This window comes from Musa acuminata, chromosome BXJ2-4 (assembly GCF_036884655.1).
Source record: "Musa acuminata AAA Group cultivar baxijiao chromosome BXJ2-4, Cavendish_Baxijiao_AAA, whole genome shotgun sequence".
NCBI classification, from domain to species: domain Eukaryota; kingdom Viridiplantae; phylum Streptophyta; class Magnoliopsida; order Zingiberales; family Musaceae; genus Musa; species Musa acuminata.
Genome location: NC_088341.1, coordinates 25,853,609 through 25,877,583, shown reverse-complemented (window position 1 = coordinate 25,877,583; position 23,975 = coordinate 25,853,609). Strand labels below are relative to the sequence as shown.

Here is a 23,975-nt window from a genome sequence, read left to right as displayed (position 1 = left end):
CGTACCGCCCGTACCGGGCGGTATGGCTCGGTACGACAGACCCTGGGAATTAGTATGTTAGACTCCTCCATTGTCACTCTTTGAATTTCTCTTTGCCTGTCTTTTTGTTATTTATTTCCAGTTCACTTTTCTTTAATCTTTATTATGGTTTATTTGATGTTCTCTTACATCATAGAAGAGCATAACAGAACAATAACGTGTAAGATTATGTATTCAAGGATATAAGTCTAGTACCATATCTCATATTAGAGCCTGGACTGATCAATATGGCTTGTGGGTGTTGGTCATATACTTGGCCAATATTGATTGTATCAATAAGGAAAAGTAATAAAAAAGGAATAGGTTATTCTTCCCATGTTGTGGTAGAAGCCTCATTGATCATTGGCTGGCAAGGTGTATGAGTGTTTGCCTGAGAGAGAGGGATGGACTGCAGGCCACATTGGTGGGAGGTGGTGGAGGAGAAAGATGAGAGTATGAGGAGCACTATGCTCTCTACATGTGTCTGGGATTCCTTGTTTAAGTTTTTCAGTTGCTGTTGGCTGGTTTTTGATATTCGGAATTGGGTGATCCACATACTAAACTCCAGTTGGACAGGGTCTTGCTGCTTGGCAAACATGGTGTACCATGATACATAAATCATTGGATATATTTACATGCTTACTTAAAAGGTATCCATGCTTTTATCATCATAGACTTTTATCACATTAGGTTCCTTATGGTACTACTCCCTGCGAATCAGTAAAATGATTCTTCCACTGGTTGTTTGTGGAATTGTTGCCTAGTTTCTTTGGCTTTATCTGTTTCTCTAGCTTGAATTTTTTTATGCTTTACTTACAGAATATTTCCATGAAGGTTAGCTTTCACACTCCCCAGCAATTATGTAATTTGGTTGTCTCCTGGTAGTATACATGTCATTATATTGAGACATGTAAATGATGGCATTTATTACTGAACTTATATGTGCTTAGACTTTTGTTGTACATGCAATAAATATGTGTTAAATGAGACATAAGATAGTCCCAGAAAAAAGCCACTAAGATTTCATAGGGCTTTCTTATTTTCTGTTGTGTGTCTTGTATCTGATCCAACATTGACAGGAAATGTATTGGATGATAAATAAGATTGATGGTGCAGTCTTAATAATGTGTATGTATCTACATGCTATCATTAGTTTATATGAAATAATTGATAGCTTTTTGAACTATTTTTTGTAAAACCATGGATTTGGGCATGGGACAGTGTTGATCTATGTCATGCTGGTACACAACAATGTTCTAATGCATAACCCAACATGCCCTTTTGCTGTGAAATTTGAAACGTTGCTCAAAACCTCTGATAACAAGAACTAGTATGAGTTTAACTGCTGTTGATAACAAGAACTAATGCATAACCCAACAATGTTCTATAAGTTTTATTTTAATAATCATGCCGAATGAAAGATTAGTGATACTTATGTGATAGGTAATGGTATTTTTTCTTTTGCAGAGATGCTGCTGCTTTAGCTGAATTTTGGGCTTGGCTTGAAGAGGAAATTTCTAAGAATATAGCATATACAGAAGTAGAAGTTGCTGATAAATTGCTTGAATTTCGTAAAAAACAGCCTGGTTTTCTAGATACAAGTTTTGACACTATTAGTGGTAAGTGTTTTTATAACGATGTTGATAATGGGGCATGCCTTTCATGGTAAACATTGATGTTGTCTAACCATGTGAGAAATTCCATGCATCATTACACAAACAAGTTGAAATTCCCAACCATTAGGGACCAGTTATATGAATCATGATTTGCCTTATCGATCCATACCGACGTATCAACTAATTGTTGGTACGGTATGTACTGAGTTGTACCGAGCTATACTGAGTGTACTGACACGTACGACATGGGGCGTACTGATTACTACCCATACTGGTTCCCTATCAGATTAGTAGGTACCACTCGTACCGAGCAGTATGCAGTGGTACGGTGAACCTTTATGAATATTTTTTCCATTGAGTTCTATTAACTGAAACATCACTATTCCAAGTGATCACTATCTAATCCTTTATTATTGTTTATAATAAAGGTTTCTTAGGCATTCCTTACCTCTTGTTTCACTTCCAATCTAAATTTTTGTCGCCTAATAAGTCTTTTTATAGGTCTCTTTAACACATGCAGCCACCTACAATGGTTTTCCAACATTCAACACTGGAACTATTCTGTATCATTCACAAAAAGCCATATGCACCGTTATATTTATCCACCATTATCTTTCAACATAGTTATTTAAAGCTAAATATTCACTTTCTTTCGTTTGTTTATGCTGATATTTCATTGTTATATGCTTAAAATTCTGAATCACCTTCTTAAGTCAGATCCATCCTGATCTTTCTATATATATATATATATATATATATATATATATATTCAAAAAAACCATAAGATATACCTACAGAGTGTTTAATTTGTCAACTGAGATCGGATTTCTTAATGTAATTTTGCAATATCTTCTTTTTAGGGCTGCATCGTTTTTTCCACATATGATGAATCTGTTGTACTCTTGTGCTCTTAAAGTCTTCCATGTAAATCCAAGTCCATTAAATTCGAAGTTATATGGAGATGTTAGTGCCAGGTCAGTTCTACATTACACCACTTCAGTGCTATGATACATGTATCTACAGTTAAGGTACAAATTAACAAGACTTTAAGTTCCCTGCCATGGATTGTAACTACCTTATCTATGTTTATGAATTTTCTATTTCTAATTGTTTAGTACTCCATGTTTGAGTTCTAACAATCTGGATTCTTCCAAACAGATTTTTATATCTTTAAAAGTTGAGATTGAGCATTTATAGCATTCCCCTACTGATCAGGCTTATTTTTTAGCTTTTCTCCTTGGAAAATTCCATAGTTCCTTTCTACTTAATATTCATATATTATAAACAAAGAAAAAGTTATCGTTGCATTTACGAAACCCTAGGAAAAAAACAAAGAAAATGTTGTTCATTTGGTGAATTAACTTCATGATGGAGAACCTGTGTCATAATGTTCACAGTAGTCACTTTTAATTTATTGTTATCATATTTGACCTGGTCTAAATCATCATGATTATGCATCAAACACCATCCGCTGCAACATTTCTGCAAAATTCTGGAACTATTGTTTCTTAGATTCTTGTTTCTAACATCGTTGCTATTCTCACCTCAATTATGTTATACTTATTTCTCGCTTTGCTCTAGGGGCACATTCAATCCTCTAATGTTTCTTTTCCCTAACCGCATAACCATTTTTGTTTGAAACGATTTGTGGAAAACCTACTGGTTTTACATGAAAACGACTGGAGAGACAGAAACAAAAAAAAAAAAGAAAAGAAAATATCAACCTACAGAATTAGATGTTGTCCTTGGTGTGACAAAGTCTTGGCTTACTCCTGGAGAAATGTTATGGAGATATCCTTGATTAAACAAGATGTTAAGTTTCTGCCATATATTGTCATATACAAAAAATGTAAAGTGAAATGAGTCCATTATTTTGACTTTTCAATTAGGCTACTGTTTCCATACTATGCCTACTTCATCCTGCCATCCTCTTGTTCCTGGTCCACAACAACATTTGTGAAATATGTAATTTGAATTCAGCTTAAGGTTTTCTTATACTTATGTCAAGTTATATTTTGGCATATTGATTGCAAAAGTAATTGTATTCATAATATTAATGTTCACCTTGACTCCTATTAGAAAGAAATTAATCTAGAGTTTAAAGCTTCTTCGTGTCAGATTAGTGGCAGGATGTATTTTGGCTGCTTAAAGACTCGAGAATGGTTTCAACAATTCCTAAATTTTTAAGTTTTCTTTGAGATCACCAATGTTATAGAATTTTGATGATTATCTCTAATTATCATGCATAATATATCTGTTAGATATCGTAATAAATAAAAGTTGACCAATTTGCAGGATATGGTGCAAATGGTGCTATAATACATTATAATCCGAATTCAGAAAGTTGTAGTGTTGTTGGTGATAAAAACCTCTTCCTATTAGATAGTGGTGGTCAGTATGTGGATGGTACCACTGACATAACAAGGACAGTGCATTTTGGTGAACCTTCATTGCGACAAAAGGAATGCTTTACCAGAGTTCTACAGGTGCTCAGCTCATCTGTTTATTATTGTTTCAGGTTCAAGTGCTGTCAATAAATTTAGACAAGATTTTTAGTTTGTATATATTTTGCCAACTTCAGCAAAATTAGTTTATGACTTGTTGATCTGAGTTGATTTACTTTGTTGGAACAGGGTCATATAGCTATTGATCAGGCAATATTCCCTGAAGGTACTCCTGGTTTTGTTCTTGATATACTTGCACGATCACCTCTTTGGAAAATTGGACTTGATTACCGACATGGTCAGACTCTCATAATTAGTTATATTATTGGAACATCTATTTTGCGTTTATAATTGTTGAATGTATCAGTGGATAACACGGTGTGATTTCTCCATGCATAACTTCAGGGACAGGTCATGGGGTTGGAGCTGCGCTAAATGTCCATGAAGGACCACAGAGTATAAGCTTCAGATATGGAAATATGACTGCTTTGCAGAAGGGCATGATAGTTAGCAATGAACCTGGATACTATGAAGACAATTCATTTGGTATACGGATTGAGGTGGAGTACATATTCTTATCTTTTTCTCCTCTTTCAGATAAGAGAATATAAATGTTTTGCAGAAGGGGATCAGTGTATGTGTATCACTGTCTCTTACAAATAGAAAACAGGATGTCTTTGCATGCTTCTCATTTTATTTTTGAAAAGGAGATCATGCACATGCACATGCTGCCAGTTTGCAATTATTTATATATGAAAAATGGACTTCTTCTGCACTCTGTATAAATGCAATAAAATGTCAATATAGGAATATTTTAAGAAAACAGTTAAAACTTGGAACAAGCTAAAATTGATGAGCATGCTATTCTAGTTCTTTGACATGACTATTAATAGAAGGAGAAGGCTATCATGCAACGACACTAATGTCTAGGTAACCCGTTATTTGGTTACTTCTATGTCCAGTGATATGATTGATTTAGGGATTCTAGTTAGCATTTTTTTTTCAAAAAGAAGTTCATTTCAGAAACATGTTGACCCATTAAATTTCATTTTTGATGCACGTGATTCTCTCGTGTAGGATGTGCAATACAGTGATTAATTTTCAAATATTTGTAATTTTGTGTTAATGTCTGAATTAAAAGATAAAGAGGTCTTCTGTTACTATAAGTATATTAAAAGAATTTGTGACTATCTATATTAAAATATGTCCTATTGATCTGTGTATCATTTTGTTAGTGCCTATTGATAAGAAAATTCTGTCGCATATTACCTGAACGAATATTTTGTACATAGTACTAACCACTAACCTTTTTAAAGGGAAAAAAAACTGTCAGAAAATTTTCAAGGTATGACTGATGTGATGTAGGAATATGGTAAAAGTTATTGTATATTTGTATGTTGCAACTATTTTTAAGTCAATTACATTGATCTTTCCCAGCATTGGTTTTTCTTGAGGGCAATATTATCAGTCAAATTTAAATCTACAAGATCTGCTGTAATTTTTTCTAATGAATTTTTCTTAACTTTTCATCTTTAATTTTCTTGCACCACTAATTAACTATTATTGTCTAATTGGTGTATATAAAGTCCTACTGAATTTCATTTTTAAAACAATCCATCATACCTATACAAATACAGGACGGTTTTTATAGGTTCAAGCCATGACTGAATGGTTTTTATATGGATCGGGCAATTTGGCTAGTTCATTGAGGAATAATGTCCGCCCAATACACTTACTGCATCAGGTGACTTGGTTAAAATTTGACCAGTACACAGGTCTCTCTCTCTCTCTCTCTCTCTCTCTTATGCGCTCTCTTTCTCCCCTTGTCCTCCTCCCTGCTTGTCGTCTGTGTTGCCTCGCAGATACTATCGCCTTGCACATCGCCAATGACCCAATGTTTCCTCTCATTCAGGTCGCTGTCTCATCCTCTTAGGTCCTGTATGTCTCCTCTTCTGCTTGTCCTCTGCACTCTTCCTTGTCCCCTTGCTCCATCTTCTCCTCCACTAGTCTTCCTTTTCTGCCTCCTCTTCCTTGTCTCTCACTAGTCTGGGCAGTGCCGGCATGTATGAGTGTGGCTACATCAATCTATATTAGTCAGGCACTGAACAATATTGGCATGAGATTGAGATGTTAAATGTTGCTCCATAAAAACAACCAAATCTGTTTTGTTTTGTTTCTAGTTAATTCAATGCTACAAAAAGACTTGTGTTGATAGAGTGATGTTTGGAAGCTAGAAGGGTGCTATGGTAGAAAGGTGAGTTTAGTTGACAGACACTTAAGGAGGCTCCTATAGGATGTAGGTTTAAATAGATTCAATGAATTTGCATTATATTAGGATTGAGATGATTCTGGACAATTAATTCTTGTTATGTAAGGTGATTCTAACCAAAGTTTGTCATACCGCAGCATGCCACTTGGTATGGGCTGCATGTACTGGTCCAATAGGGGACCGGTATAGGTGGTATGTCAGTATGCCCCCATGTATCATATGTCGGGACATTTGGTATGGCTTGGTATAGCTCTATACCGACAGTTGCTCAGTATACTGAAACGGACTGGTAAGGCAAACCATAATTCTAACCCATAAATATAGCATTGTAGACAAGAAGAGAAGAAAATTAGGTGAAAGAAAGGAGAATAAGGGCCTGATTTTCTATTGCAAGAACATAATAAGTAAAAGGAAATCTCTGTCTCCACTCTCCAGGTTTTAGTTTCTGAGTGCAATACTGAAAAGCATCCTTAAATAGGATTTAGAGCATTCCAGTGCCATCATGGCTGATATATAGGTTCTCATGGAATCCATTTGAAAAGGATAGTATAATATGTCATCTCAGAAGAAAAAAATGGTGAATAATTTTCATGCTTGAAGTGGACAAATAACCAACCAAAGGTTGTCCATAATTGCAGTGAAGTTAAAGCAGGGATTGCCTAATTTGCACCTGATCAGATCGCCACATGAAAACAAACTGTTCCCAAGTTACCTTCTTCTTTGCAACAATTTTTTAGTACTAATTGTCAAAGCTGCAAATATTTTTCACTGATCCACCAGCTCATTTGTTTTTGCAAGGTATCAACAACTCTATGCACCAACATAATATACTTTAAACCAAGGTTCGTTGTATCGTACCGTATCGGCGTTTCGACCCGGGCTCGATACGGTACGGTACCGGTGTACTAGGCGGTACATCAGGGCGTATGGAGCGGTATACCCTGGTGTACCGAACAAATTTTTATTTATTATTTTATACTATAGCAGTGCTACAGTATAGTACTGTAGCACTGTAACGGTACCGGGCGGTCCGCGTACCGGTAACCTGTCGGACCGGAATGTACCGTCCGTACTGGGCGGTACGCTTCAGTATGGCAGACCTTGCTTTAAACCAAGGTTTTCAATTTCGAATAATACTGTCCGTACCGGTTCGTCAGTAGACCGGTACACGGACTGCCCGCTACCTGGCGATTTTTTTTTTACTTATATATATATATATATATGTATATATATATAAAAGCGACGTCGCCCCGCGTGGGGAGAAGAGAGGTGACGTTGCAGATTTTTTTTTAACTTATATATATATATAGAAAAACGGGGCGACGTTGCCTTGTTTTTCTGCAATGTCGCCCCGCCTGGGGAGAAGAGAGGCGATGTCGCCTTGCGTGGGAGGCGAAAAAGATTTTTTTTCACTTTATATATATATATATACATACACACATCGCTCTGTCACAGACTTAGCTGGTTTTGACTAAGTCGTGCAGCATCCTTGCGTATTCATCCGCAAAGGTCAACCTCCCCGAAGCCTCCCATGGTTCCTTAGAACCTACAAAAGAGAAAACGGGATAGAGAAAACGCCTCACTCGGGATCTACAAGCAAACATCTCCGAAAACACTTCATAGATAATGCAAATTACAGACTTTACAAGCTCTGAACAGTTGCACAACAAAGGGTCAAAATTGTCCACTACAGACCGAAAATCTCTCACAAGTGTCCACATGACACAACTTTTATTTACAAGCCTAAAGCGGCTACCAAACCCAACTAAAATGGGACTATTAAGCCTTCGGCCGTCCCTCTACATGCTGTGCAAAGCATGAACATGCCAAAAGACACGGACATACATAAGCATTACATCAAACATCCTGTGTAGAAGTTTGTCCGTGACATTCTCCCCCACTTATTCCTTCGACGTCCTCGTCGAAGCCTTTTGCCGACACTACAACTCATCGCCTTTGTTGAGTCTTCAATCTTTTGCTCTAGCTGCAATGCACCTCTTGGCTCCCAACTGCTCTCCGCTGTTGTTGTTAAGTAGTCGAACTTTTGATCCGCTATGCTGTTTCAACTCGTCAATGACTTTGACTCTGGTGTGGGGTTGGCTGAGTTGTGTCGATCCTTGTTGATTCCTACGGATTCTCCAAATGAAGGAAAAGGCCATCCTTACTATGCGCTAGTCTCTCAAATACTACTTGCTGCTTGAACTGGGTGGATGCTTGTTGGAGCTGTAACGAGCATCGCCTCGCAAACTTTCGAAGTTTTGGGTCCTTCTTCTACAAAATGTCCATCGACTCTTCTTTCATTTAGTTGTCACTTCCAAGTAGATTCGCATCACTTCTGCTTTCGATTGACATTCTGTTGGGAAATGAAGCAGATAATATACTCTCAGTAGCACTAATTACCATTGGTGAGGATTTGACAACTATTGTCTTTCATTATCTTCGAATGGTCTTTGAACTTGTGCAGCGCTCCTCTGCTGGATAAATAAGAGAATTGGGGTACTCGGTTTCACCCATTCTCTTAAAAGTTGAGAAGGCAATGGTTACTTGACTTCGCCCGCCTCCTCAAGGGTTGTACTCCATGCATCGAGCTGGTTACTGACCTTCGCCTACTCTTTGCTCACATTTTTGAAGCACTTGAAGTGTTTGCACTCCTTGCATTGAGTTAGCTACTGTGATTCGCCTTCTCAATGCCATTGAACTTCTGGAGTACAGGAAGTTTTCACCCCAACTTGGAGTAATTCTCTAATAGATTTGGTCGCCTCTGGGATTGTATTGTCTTCTCCATCAACCCTGTCGCCTACTCCACTGAGTAGCGAAGGTACAGCACCGCGTACTGCCTGCTTCGTTCCTTGGTCGTGCACTCTTGCATGACCCGAAATCCTTCACTTTCGGCTATCTTGATGAGAAGCTCGTTGATACCGGTCTTACGAAGTTCCTTGGCCTTTGCCCTTCAGCCTTGTCTCGGTACTTGGAGTTTGCCTCTGTATGCTCCACCTTCTCGGCCCCTTTCACGACCAAGCGCTCTCCCTCCATGAGAGCAAGGGATCAATGACTTTCACGGAAGTCTCGCCTCTGCAGTACCATGGCGCTGTCATGCCCATGGCCCTACTATCCGTCGCCTCGCATCTGCATCCCTTTTCTTCACGATCAGTAGATATGTCTCTGTGGCACTCCTCCAAGTCCACCTCCATTCTAACTGATGCTTGATTTTGGGTAGCTAAGTCCCTCTGGATTCGTCGTCGCTTCCTCGCCCCTTTCGACCCCTGCTTCAACACCTCTGTGTTCTCCAAGCAGCTCCCTTTGGTCGATGGAAAGACAGACTGCAACTCCCATGCATGGCCTCTGCCATGACGTTGTAGGATTTGCATCGATTCTGTTATCCTTAGCTTCCTTGGCAGCAACGTTCGCTTACTCGACCTTGTCCTCTGACTTGCCGGGCTCCCTTAAGCGAATATGGGCTTTAGAGCAGTCCAACTCTCCAGCTACTTCGATCATACCTCTGCATGATCAAGTCCCTCCTATGGGACTCACTGGTACTTGCATTCGAACTTGTCCCTTGGTGGAACATAGCCCCCATATGCTGATGACCAAGGCTTTTATCCGATGCAAAATTCGATGCACGTATGGAAGACCCGCCTCTGCGGTACCATGGCCTTCACTCCTTGAATCCATAGCCCTTCTTGCCGTCGTGTTGTTCACCGAAGTGGAGCTTCCAATAGCTCCCGATCATACCTCCGTATGATCTAGTCCCTCACGGGACTATGTCGTGTGTATCACATTGCCACGAACTGTTCAACCACGATCCGCTGCACCATGTCGCCTCCTGGTGACATCTCTATTGCATTCTGATCCTTGTGGGATGAACTCGAATTGTGATCCCTCCATGTGTGGCATCTGCCAATACATCGCAGGGCCTCTTCCACTTTCGATTTTGTTCGCTCCTTTGGCAATCGACCTTCATCCACCCACTCTTGGGTCACACCTAGATGAAGCACCGCTTAAGGACAGTCCGTCGCCTAGTAGCTCCCGAAGTCCATCGACTTTGCTGAAAATGGTGCACCATTGTCTGGATCCTGGGCCTCTGCCCCTACAAGCACAATCTCCGCTGCACATCGCTTCCTGCCTAGCAACTTGACTGGCAACACTGAGGCATATTCTTCAAGAGTACCCGCCTCGGCATCCTCTTGCCCCGTGCCAAGGCCTTCTGGACCCAACTTCGCCTCCGCAAATTGAGTCGCCTTAGGTCCTCAATCAAATGCTTCTCCGAGATAAGGTGTATGTGCCCAGAAGCTCCCTTTGTCTTTGGCGCCATGCAAGATGAGTCCGCTCCGTCAGAATGAAGGACCCATGGAACAACATGATCTTGCTCTTGCCTCTGCAAGAGTTCATGTCCTTGACCTCTATCGAAGGAAAGCATTGTGCCTTCGCTCCATGTTCCATCTTCTATGCTGGCTCCCTTCATGCGGCTTGGGTACTTCGCCAAGTTACACCCAAGTTGCTCCGCTCCCCGTTTTTGCATTGAGTTGATGGTGGCCCTCGCACCCATCATTCCACGGGTCAACCCTCCCTTGAGTGTGATCTCCATATCGACTCCAGGTGTGCCTTCATTTGTATTGTTTTGGGTCGCTCCCCCACTTGATCTCGCAATGCATCCACCGATGCATTCTCTTAAGCGAGATCATGCGACGACTCCTCGCCGCTCGCTCGGTCCGTTGAGTATCGTGGAGTTATTGTTTTTGAGGTACTACTCCAAAACATGTGCGGTCTGTTGCATATGATACTCCCTCTAGAGAGCCGGGACTTATCCCTCATGGATATCTATCCCATTGGAGCAACATCTCTCTTCGTTTCGAGTACCACCATCCCCTTGGACTACTTCGATTTGCTGAACAAATTGCGCATTGTTCTGCCTCCTGCAAACGCACTTGCTAGATTGCGACTCCACGTCAATACGGCCCCCACTACACCACTTAAGGCCTAGCAACATGCTGAACTCGCTGCACACTTCAGCCTCTTATGGACGTATCCTTCACATGCCGAAGAGAAAGTTTTAATGCTCCATGGCGCCGAGTTTCGATCGCCTTAGGATGGCCGCGAACATTCCATCGTCCGCATACAAGCCCATGCATGAGTACCGAATTCTTCGAGTTAGCAATTCTCCTCACCTCTGTGAGCTTTGCACAACTCTTTCGGTCGCTGAGCAACTCATTCCACCTTGCATGGTCTCATCCTTTACCAAGCTCCTCGCTTGCCTTGAGCACCATCAAGTATTGTTGTCAATGTCGAGCCGTAGTTCGAACTCAGCCATCTCAACCTTTGTGTGCTCCACATTCTTCCCAGCTTGCTTGTCCTCGTGGTGCCTCTTGCGCGAAGTGTTGGCCATTCCTCTGAATACCACTCTCAGATGCCCACTCCTCCGAGCGACTCCTTTTCCCTACATCTCCATACCCGTTTTCCCCCAAACGGTCGCGCGTGTGCTGACTGCCCTCAATGCAGCCCTACTAGGTCCCCCACGTTTGCATGGCAAGTGTTTCTATTAGTGCTTGTCCCGCTCTGATACACCATCTGTCACGGACTTAGCTGGTTTTGCCTAAGTCGTGCGGCATCCTTGCATGTCCGTCCGCAAAGGTCAGCCTTCCCGAAGACTCCCATGGTCCCTTAGGACCTACAAAAGAAAAAACGGGTTAGAGAGAACGCCTCACTCGGGATCCACAAGCAAACATACCAGGAAACACTTCATAGATAATGCAAATTATAAACATACTTTACAAGCTCTGAACAGTTGCACAACAAAGGGTCAAAATGGTCCACTACATACTGAAAATCTTTCACAAGTGTTCACATGACACAACCTTTATTTACAAGCCTAAAGCGGCCACCAAACCCAACTAAAATAGGATTATTAAGCATTCGGCCGTCCCTCTACATGTTATGCAAAGCATGAACATACCAAAAGAGACGGACATACATAAGCATTACATCAAACATCCTGTTTAGAAGCTTGTCCATGACAATGTGGGATGAACTCGAATTGTGATCCCTCTATGTGTGGCCTCTGCCAATACATCGCAGGATCTCTTTCACCTTCGATTTTGTTCGTTCCTTTGGTAATCGACCTTCATCCGCTCTTGGGTCACTCTTAGATGAAGCACCACTCTAGGACAGTCCGTCGCTTAGTAGCTCCCGAAGTCCATCGACTTCGCTGAAAGTGGTGCACCATTGTCTGGATCCTGAGCCTCTGCCCTTACCAACACAATCTCCGCTGCGCACCGCTTCCTTCATGACAACTTGAATGGCAACATTGTGGCATATTCTTCAAAAGTACCCGCCTCCGCGTCCTCTTGCCCCGTGTCAAGGCCTTCTGAACTCAACTTCACCTTCGTAACTTGAGTCACCTTAGGTCCTCAATCAAATGCTTCTCCGAGATAAGGTGTATGTGCCCAGAAGCTCCCTTTGTCTTTGGCACCATGCAAGATGAGTCCGCTCCATTAGAATGAAGGACCCATGGAACAACATGATCCTGCTCTTGCCTCTGCAAGAGTTCATGCCCTTGACCTCTGTCCAAGGAAAGCTTTGTGCCTACGCTCCCTGTTCAATCTTCTATGTCGACTCACTTCATGCGGCTTGGGTACTTCGCCAAGTTACACCTAAGTTGCTCTACTCCTCGTTTTGCATTGAGTTGATGGTGGCCCTCGTGCCCACCATTCCACGGGTCAGCCCTCCCTTGAGTGTGATCTCCATATCGACTCCAGGTGTGCCTTCATTTGTATTGCTTTGGGTCGCTCCCCCACTTGATCTCGCAATGCATCCACCGATGCATTCTCTCAAGCGAGATCATGCGACGACTCCTCGCCGCTCGCTCGGTCCGTTGAGTATCGTGGAGTTGTTGTTTTTGAGGTACTACTCCAAAACATGTGCGGTCTGTTGCACATGATACTCCCTCTGGAGAGCCGGGACTTATCCCTCATGTATATCTATCCCGTTGGAGCAACATCTCTCTTCGTTTCGAGGACCACCATCCCCTTGGACTACTTCGATTTGCTGAACAAACTGCGCATTGTTCTGCCTCCTGCAAACGCACTTGCTAGATTGCGACTCCACGTCAATACGGCCCCCACTGCACCACTTAAGGCCTAGCAACATGCTGAACTCGTTGCACACTTCAGCCTCCTATGGACGTATCCTTCACATGCCGAAGAGAAAGTTTCAATGCTCCATGGCGCCGAGTTTCGATCGACTTAGGATGGTCGCGAACATTCCATCGTCCGCATACAAGCCCATGTATGAGTACCGAATTCTTCGAGTTAGTAATTCTCCTCACCTCTGTGAGCTTTGCACAACTCTTTCGGTCGCTAAGCAACTCATTCCACCTTGCATGGTCTCATCTTTTACCAAGCACCTCACTTGCCTTGAGCACCATCAAGTATTGTTGTCAATGTCGAGCCGTAGCTCGAACTCAGCCATCTCAACCTTTGTGCGCTCCGCATTCTTCCCAGCTTGTCCTCGTGGTGCCTCTTGCGCGAAGTGTTGGCCATTCCTCTGAATACCACTCTCAGATGCCCACTCCTCCGAGCGACTCCTTTTCCCTACATCTCCATACCCGTTTTCCCCCAAACGGTCGCGCGTGTGCTGACTGCCCTCAATGCAGCCCTACTAGGTCCCCCACGTTTGCATGCCAAGTGTTTCTATTAGTGCTTGTCCCGCTCTGATACACCATCTATCACGGACTTATCTGGTTTTGCCTAAGTCGTGCGGCACCCTTGCGTGTCCGTCCGCAAAGGTCAGTCTCCCCAAAGCCTCCCATGGTCCCTTAGGACCTACAAAAGAGAAAACGGGATAGAGAAAACGCCTCACTCGGGATCCACAAGCAAACATCTCCGTAAACACTTCATAGACAATGCAAATTACAAACAGACTTTACAAGCTCTGAACAGTTGCACAATAAAGGGTCAAAATGGTCCACTACAGATCGAAAATCTCTCACAAGTGTTCACATAACACAACCTTTATTTACAAGCCTAAAACGGCCACCAAACCCAACTAAAATGGGACTATTAAGCCTTCGGCCGTCCCTCTACATGCTGTGCAAAGCATGAACATACCAAAAGATACGGACATACATAAGAATTACATCAAACATCCTATTTAGAAGTTTGTCTGTGACAGCTCGGTATACAGTATTGTACCGTACTGAGTGAATCTCGAAACTTCGGTACAATCAAAACTCAACCAGAAAGTTTGCCCAAGAAAAGCATCTGAGTTAACATGGAGATATAGCAAATTAAGTAATCCACTATAAAGCCAATTGGGCTTAATAGTAAGATAAATGCAATAAGAAAGTAATTTTCTTGCAATAGAGGTTGATATGGTGGAGTTTGAGAAAGCTAAACTTAGATGAAAACAGTCTTTGGAGGGTCATAAAAAACAGTCTGACTAATTAGGGTCAATCTACATAGCCCTACCCCTGCTATCAGAGTGATGGTTTGTTGCAACCAAATATTAGCCACATTGAAATGATTAACCTGCTTACTTTTAACCTAGAATACTAATTAAGGTGCAACACTTTGAGATTGTCTAGCACATGATTAGCCAACAAACCTTCACAGTTAATATAGGTGACAAACTATTCATGTCACTATTTGCTATATGTTCCTAGTCTTTATTTTTATTTTGTGAGTTTAAGTGTAGATTTATTGTATGAAAAAGAATCTGTTGTTTCTCAAATGATTCACTTCTCATGTTTGTTTTTTCAGAACCTCCTTATTGTAAAAGAGGTTGAGTTGCCAAATTATTATGGAGGCATTGGTTACCTTGGTTTTGAAAAACTTACATTTGTCCCAATACAGGTATGTAAACATATTTTGCTCTGAAATATATTATTGTTCATGAAGAACTTGCAATTGGTGGTTAAATTGCATCCATAATAATTATCTCATATTTTATGATTATATTGATTTCCTCAGCACACAGAATCTGGTGTCCTCAATTTTGCAATAGAATCTTTATTTCGTAGGTGGTAAAAAATATGGAGTATCCAATTTCAGTGAAAGATATAACAACTCTATTGATATTGTTAAATATTTGCAATATGTATTAGAAAGTTATACTATGTCAATCTTCTTGCAAGACATCAGTTAAGCAAATGACTAACGAAATACAACAAATTAGGAATTCAAATGACACATCAGGACTATTGTTCTTAGTCGTATCTGCAAATTTTTTAAAAAAGAAAACGAACTTAACAGAATGTGCCAAGGTATATGACAATGTGACTGGAATTTTGGGACGTGAAATTTCAACATGTGGCACGGATCTTGCCTTTAAGATTGTAAGGGCATGCATCAATGTATGGAACCATTAAACTTGTTGGCTTCAGTAGTTTCTGCTTGTAGAAGGCCTAATAAATTAGGCCTTCTGTCGTGAGAATATTAGTTAGATAATGTCAAAATCTTATTATGTTTTGTGGTTCTCTTAATGAGAGCTTTTAATTATGTTCTCTTATTATGTTTTGAAAGTTCCGATTGTTTTAACAATATATGTGAGCTTTTAAGTTGTTGAGATATGTATTGTTAATTGCCCAGAATGTTTAGCATGCATATTTTCTCTAATAGTAACTCTGCACTTGGCATGTGATATTAGGACAGACAAATGTGGATAGCACTAGTTTGATTGCTTAATATTTTGTATAATATCTCATCTGCAAGCACAATTAACTATATAGTTTGTGTACTTAAGTTACTTTGATCAATTACACATCTATTTGGTGCATACATGAACTTTACAGGACATTTTAGGACAGCTTAAGTATGACATGTTTTTAGGGAGAGAAGTGATTATATTAGATCCATGATATTCTCTCTTTTTCAAAGTTTGTGTAATTTTTTTTTTGTTTGGGATCAACCTTCTGGGAAATACTTGTCATAATAAGGACACATTAATTATTGTGTTTAATGGTCTTTTTTTGCTAGAATAAATTGGTTGACTTATCTTTGTTATCTCACGCGGAAATCAACTGGCTCAATGATTATCATGCACAAGTTTGGGAAAAGGTTAGTTACCTAAAGCATCTTAAAGCTAGCTTGACATATTTCCTTACTGTCCTATGATTGAATTGACAATTTAGTGTTTGAGAATTTTCTTTCAGCTAGTATATTTACTTGCATGGTTTTACCTAATGTTGCTTAAAGCTTGTGCAGAAAAGGAAATTTGTTATAATCTTTTCTGACTACCTTTACTTGATTGTGAGGTTGATCCATTACTTTCTAATGTTGGGTATCTTAGGTCCTCGGCAGTTGGGTTTGGTGGATTGTGTACGGTCAAGGGAAGATATAAGACAACAGTGATCTGATGGAATTTAAGTGGTAGGACAATTCAAGAGAAAGATGAAAAGGGGACAAAAAATAAATAAATCTTTTGCACTCGCTCAAAATCCTCATAGCTTACTTTGGGAGAAAGATTGTGGCCTCAACACCAGTGGTTGCAAAAGGCGCTCGGGCGCTCGCCTAGGCGCTCGGGCGAGGCGAGGTGAGGCCCGAGTGCCTCGCTAATGTCCCAGGCGGCGCGCTTCAAACAGGCGCCGCCTGGGCGCTCGCCCGAGCCCAGGCGCTGGGCGCTTCGGGCGAGCGCCTGGGTAAACCAAGGCGATCGAACTAGAATTTTAGGTCTGGTTCGGTCCTGGTTCGGTTGTTAGTTGGTTCAATCGAACCAACTAAATCGATATAACCTCAACCCTAACCCTAACCCTAACCCAACACTAACCTGCTACCGCTGCCGCTCTCGATCCCGATCCCGATCCCGATCGCGATCCCGATCCCGATCGCGATCTCGTCGCTCGCTGCCGCCTGCTCCCGCTGCCGCTGCTCGCCGCTGTCGCTGCTCGCGCCTCCCGCGAGCCCTCCCGCTGCTCGCGCCTCCCGCGAGCCCTCTCGCTGCTCGCGTCTCCTGCGAGCCCTCCCGCGAGCCTTCCCGCTGCTCGCGCCTCCCTCGAGCCCTCCCGCTGCTCACGCCTCCCGCGAGCCCTCCCACTGCTCGCGCCTCCCGCGAGCCCTCTCGCCTCCTGCGAGCCCTCCCGCGAGCCTTCCCGCTGCTCGCGCCTCCCTCGAGGCCTCCCGCTGCTCGCGCCTTCCGCTCCCTTTCCCTTTCCCGCTGCCGCTGCCGCTGCCGTTGTCGCCGCTCGCCGCTACTGCTGCCGCCGCTCGCCACTGCCGCTCGCCGCTGCTTCCTCGTTTCTCCATCAGGCTCTGTATACTCTTAATATTAAGTTTATTTGAATTTTGAAATGATTAATTTTCTGTTAATAGATTAATAATATATTATTTTGATTTTAATGTTGTTAATTTTTTTTATTTGAAATTATTTATTTAAAATTATTTGAAATTTTGATTTTAATGTTTTGAATTTTGAAACTTTTTGTTAATGTGACATTGTGATTTTGTATCTTAGATTTTCTTAATTTAATAGCATATTTTTATTTAAAATTTTAAATAATTATATTATATATTTTTATAATTTAGCGCCTCGCTTCGCTCGGGCGAGCGCCTAGTGCCTCGGGCGTTTGTGGACCTTGGCGCCTAGCGCTTTTTAAATCACTGCTCAACACATCACATGTCATGAAAAGAAACATGCATTCATTCACTGATGTCGTAGTCACAATCCCTTTCTTCATTGACTCCCAACTATAAGAAGATAAAAGAATACAAAAATAAGGAAAGAATATAATTGTGAGATTACAGTTAACAAAATTATTTGAAGACATCAATTATTTATTGTATCCTTCTTTGACGAAGATGATTTTATATATTTATTTTGATGAATATTTTGCCTTATTTGTAAATTTTTCAGCCATGATGGACCTTCCTTATAGAGACTGAATCTTCAATCAAAAATTTGTAATTATTACAGAAACCCAAAATTTGTTATCTTTCATTTTTCTTTCTTCATTGGTTTCATTTTCTTCTCCTTGAGCAAGTTAGGAAACTAAATTATTTGTCATGTGACAACTTATGATTTTTTAAAAAGAAACCCTTTTCAGTACTAAAATGTTTTCAAAGAAAAAAATTAACTAGAGCAAAATGAAAACATGTTCAATTATATCAAAATCCAAATTTTCACCAATTGAAAGCAGTTCAAGTTGTCATTTCTTCTTTCTACACCTAGTAAAAATCAGAATTCATGCCTAGTCTAAAATCAGAAAGTGTCTCGATTTCCATCATGTATTGTCCTTGTTAGGGCACTAATCCTGCACCATGCTGCTATCATACACACAAGTGTACTCGTCTCATTGAGCTGAAACAACTCTAAGAACCTAGCCCACGATCTGTTAGCCAAACGAACCATATCAAGTATTCTGATACCATATACAAGACCTTGGAAAATCTGCTTGACCACTAAATCACATGGAATTGACATCTTTCTCCTGATGATTGCAATAATATACTTTATCTCTAGAAATAAGTCAATTCCATGGTCTTAATGTGAGAACAACTTTATGGAACATTATAGGTCTATTTTATTTTCATCTACAGTTTATCATAATTTCATCCATTTCACTAAATAAAAACAATTGTATGGTGTGTGCGGTAGAAAAACTTATAACAGTAGACATCATGCCAGAAAGTCATGCCCATTGCAAGAAACCTGTGACCACACATTTCATCTGTGCAGGGCCAATTACTTTGTTTATAGCATTTTTGAAGATGCCACATCCCTAGAATTAATTAGTTGCTCTTTTACCATGGTCAAGAACTAGTCAATCATCATATTCTCTTTGCCGTGGAACTCCCAAGTCTGGTGAGTGACCATTGTAAACTTTTGATGAAGTTTTTTTTTGTCTTTCCACAGGTTTCACCTATGTTGGATGGTGGGGCTCGTGAATGGCTTTGGAATAACACCCGGCCTATTCCACAAGACTGAACTTTTCTTTTGTCCTCTCACAAGAACAGATCTGAGGGCTTCAGATAAATGTACTCCAATATTTATTTATTGAATTGGCATTACTTCTCATATGATGGCAGGAGGACAAAATATCCTTATCCTTCAGTGGATATTGTGGTGTTTATCCTTATCCTTATGATAAATCAGTGTCAATAATTCCTGAGGACAAAATCAGTGGTATTTATTGAATTGGCATTACTTCTCATATGATGGCAGGAGGACAAAATATCCTTATCCTTCAGTGGATATTGTGGTGTTTAGCCTTTCCTGAGTACATGCCAAGCTATTTTGGTGTCAATAATTCGAATGTTTTATAATCCATGTTCTTTTGCGTTGGATATCTGAATTATAAATATGGCTCTTAACAATCTGAGCATATGATTTTGTTTATTTGTTTATTGTATGAGGTGATAATTTATCTGCCAAGATATTACCTCTTTCTAACTAAGATCCTATCATCACAATTATAGCTTGATCATATTTTCAAGCACACCACATCCTCTTTATGATAAATCAGTCGATACGATAGATCCTTTCAAAACCAAATGCTACAGTAGGCTCTTGAAATGTTGGCTTCAGTAGGCTATTTAAATGTTGGTGAAACTCAATAAATTCGACATATCCCATCATTTGCAGACTGCCATCAAGGCGTAGGCCTTGACAAACTTTGTAATGGAGATAATTATCAAGGCGTAGGTCTTAGCAAACTTTGTAGTGGAGATGACTATTATAGAAAAACTTTGTAATGGAGATAATTATCAAGGCGTAGGTCTTAGCAAACTTTGTAGTGCAGATGACTATTATAGAAAACTCCTCCACTGAGCCTATGTCTTAGCAAACTTTGTAGTGGAGCAGCTTATAAATATGTACTTTGATTTGACTTGAAAGTGACTAACAATAAAACTGAATATAAAGCTTTACAAATGGGGCTTCGTCTTAGTAAAGAAATAAATGTGATAAATATAAAAGTTTACGACTCTCAATTGGTCATCAACTAAGTAAATGAACTATATAAAGCTCATGATCCCACTATAGCGCATATCTAGCAAAGACAAAGCAAATAGTAGCTGACATCCCTTTATTTAGTATTGAACAGATTCCTCGGGACTATAATATAATGGCTAACTCTATCTCAATTATTGAAATTCTACTTGGATCAACAAAAGTGAGATGGTAGTGACATCACTCGAGACATTTGGATGGGGAATATCTAATGGTACCTCAAAACATGAGTTTTTTCGGATCTCCGAAAGAAGAATAACGGCTCCAGAGACAACAAGCATGGTTTAAAAGCATGGTATAGCATGATAAATGATAAATGATGTACTCTACAAATGATCTATAACATAGCCTCTCCTGTATTGCCTTCACCCTAAGGAGGTTGCTTGAGTGTCATATGAAGTCCATGAGAGAACACGTGGAGAATATATCGGAGCATAATCTATTACCTTCAAAATTCTATAGCAAAAATATTATTGTCCGACCCTTAAGTAGGATGCTCTGGAGTATGTAAGATTCCCCTCAACCGAGCTGACTCCCTTGTACTCGACATCGCCTTTTGCCATATGGAGGTTGGACATTTTATGACCATTCTCTCCCGCCTTAGGCCAAAGAAAGTATCTTAGTAGTTGGAGTTGACTATTTAACTAAGTGGGCCAAAGCCGACCTTTGGCCTCCATCTCATAGGTAAGTCAAAGGGTTCATTTATAAAAAGTATAATCTCCCAATTTGGCATCCAACGAATTATATTCATCAACAACGAAAAGTAATTTCAATAATACCAAGTTTAAGCCAAAGTCACCAATAGAGTCATTTTTGAAGATTTGAAAATAAGGATGGCCGAGGTCAGAGGCACCTAAGTGGATGAGATCTCTTGAAGTGCACCAAAGGTTTCCATAGAAGAATTACCTTTTTGCTTAGCATATGGAACCAAAGCTATAGTTCCTACTAAGCCTTAACTACCAACTATCTAAACCTAAAATTATAACAAGGGGGTGTCAAATGTTGAACTTTGAGTGAATCTTGACTTAATTGATGAAGTCAAAGGGCCCATCTCATAAACTTAATGAAAGATCTATGTTCAAATCCTTTAATAAATGGGTTCAACACCAATGGCTAAAGGTGGAAGACTTGATCTTTCAGAGGGTTGAAGTTAGTGATCCAAATCATACCAAGGGAAAGTTCGTGTTGAATTGGGAAGAGCCATATCGAATCTTGGAGGAAGTTCAACCAGGAACTTATCAACTCCAAACCCTAGGCGGGTTGAACATGCCTTAGACTTAGCACACTTCTTATCTCAAAAAGTATTATATGTAAGTTTATGAACATTATCAAGACACAAATTTTGATACAAATATTATAAAAGTCCTTTTTGTTAGGATCGGAGCGACACTAAGAGGGGGGGGTGAATTAGTGCAGTGGATTAAAACTCATAAGTTTGAAAATGATTTTGTAAATGCGTAGAGATTTCGATTCGACAATGAATGACTTGGTGAAAGTAGCTCGAGTAAAGTGAGAAGATAAAAACCAAAAGCTCGTTGCTATATAAATAACGGTTTAAGAAAGGTAAACACTCACACATTCAAGGAACACACCAATTTAAAGTGGTTCGGTCAAAATGACCTACATCCACTTGCAAAGCCTTCTTCAATGAGGCTCCCAACTTCTATTAGTAAATCACTTTGAAGGGGAAGGATAAATACCCCTCTTACAACCTTTTACAAGTGGTTCACACTCTTACATATTTTCAAAGAGAAAGAGGGTGGTGAACACTTAAGCTATTGAAAATAAGACTTGCTAAATACTTTGCTAAGGCTTTTTCTCAATTTCTAACTTCTCAAAGGTTGTATTCTCTACTGAGAATTGAGGGGCATTTATAGGCCCCAAGAGGATTCAAATTTGGGCTTCAAATTTGAATTGCTTTTGGGTTTCCCGGTGCTGGCGGTGCCACCGCCTGTCAGTGTTTGACACTGACAGTGTACTGGCGGTGCTACCGCCCAGTCCGATGGTCCCACCGCCGAACCTCTCAGGTGCTGGGCGGTGCCACCGCCCAGTCCGCCGGTGCCACCGCCTGGACTTTTCAGATCACTGGTTGGGCTCCAAACTTGGCCTAAACCAGTCCAAATTTGGGTCTAGTTGGCCCATAACCAGATTATAGGATTAACTCTTAATCCTAATCCTAATTATATGTAAACTATGAAATTAAATATAGTCCTAAGCAAGTTTTTAACCGGCAATGTCGAGTTTCCTTCCGGCGAGCTTTCCGGCGAACTTCCGGTGGACTTCCAATACACCCTCGGATTTCTTTCGGCGGACTCCCAGCAGGCTCCCGGTCTTGTGGCGACTTCAGCGAGTCTTTGGCAAGTAGCCGAACCTTCTTAGTAATCTCCGTGAACCTCCGATGATCTCTCCAATGGACTTTCGAAAACTTCGGCAAGTCCCCGATTCTTTCTCGGTTGGTTCCTGCAGCACTTTCGATGAATCTTCGGACTCTCGGCGGACTCTCGAACACCTATTGAACTTGACTCTGGTAGACTTGCTTTATGTCTTCAAGCTATCGTAGTTAATCCTGCATACTTAAAACAAAACTTTGATCGAGACAATTAATCCTAAGCAATTAAAACAAAACTTCGTCTGATTCTTCGGCACATCATCCTCTCTTGCGACCAATTGCCCAATTGCCCAGTTGACTCTGTAACTCCAATATCCTTGGCACAATCTCTGCTCTTCTTGGCTCGATGCCCGAATCCACGGCCAGAAGCCTTCTATCGATACGTCGACCGATCCACCGGCCCGACGTCCAATCTTTTGACATGTTCCTCTGGCACAACATGATTTTCCTGCTATAATTATCTCATCCTGATCGAAGCATCCTACGTCACTCAAAAACGTAGATTAAAACATAAACACATATTGATTGGTTTCATCATCAAAATTCAAGATTCAATAATCTCCCCCTTTTTGATGATGACAATCAATCGACGACGGAATTAGCCTTAACTCCCGGAGTTTAAATAAACTCCCCCTATCAATATGGCAATATGCCATATTGATAGAACCTTGAATTCAAACTGAATTCAAGTCATTGCAATTATTCATCATGAATATTTGCAACACGTCATCATGCATAACATGATCATACTTCTCTCCCTTTGTCATCAACAAAAAGGAGAAGTACTACAATCAAGTGTTTGTGATACACAAATTCAACTCATTGTATGAAAAATATAATATCCATTTTTATCATCATGCAAGTTGTAAGCTTGAAAATTTAGCAAGTGTTATATCGTGCTTAGAACATTCAAGCTATCAAGTTGTAGATATGAAAGTTTTACAACATACAAGCTAGTAAATTTAAAGATGTGTAAGTTGGCATATTTGCTTTTCTTTGCGATGTGTAAGATAGTATTTCTTTGTAATGTTCAAGATAGCAAGTTCTGCATCATGCTAGCTAGCAAATTAGAAATGTTCAAGAACGCAACTCTTGCTTCTTGAAATATGCAAGTTGCAAGCAAGCAAATTTTTACTTCCTTTGCAATGTTTGAGCTAGCAATTTTGCTTCCATTGCAAAGTGCAAGTTAGCATGTTTTGTATCTTGAGATAAGCAAGATTGCACATTTGGTATGCAAATTTATAGTATGCAAGATATCAACTTTTACACATAAAAGGTTAGCAAAAAGATGTGCAAGATGGACT

General features: G+C 40.5%; 1 protein-coding gene across 1 annotated transcript in view; it reads left to right on the top strand.

Moving 5' to 3' along the window:
* LOC103981815 (aminopeptidase P2) overlaps positions 1-19,670 on the top strand; it is a 45,723-nt gene extending 26,053 nt beyond the window's left edge. The window contains exons 7-13 of the mRNA XM_009398558.3: positions 1,486-1,637; positions 3,930-4,120; positions 4,268-4,376; positions 4,484-4,638; positions 15,101-15,193; positions 16,316-16,396; positions 19,188-19,670. Coding sequence (XP_009396833.1) covers positions 1,486-1,637; positions 3,930-4,120; positions 4,268-4,376; positions 4,484-4,638; positions 15,101-15,193; positions 16,316-16,396; positions 19,188-19,259 — 853 coding nt within the window. The 3' untranslated portion in view covers positions 19,260-19,670. The remainder of the gene's footprint in view (positions 1-1,485; positions 1,638-3,929; positions 4,121-4,267; positions 4,377-4,483; positions 4,639-15,100; positions 15,194-16,315; positions 16,397-19,187) is intronic.
* The last annotated feature ends 4,305 nt before the right edge of the window (positions 19,671-23,975 follow it).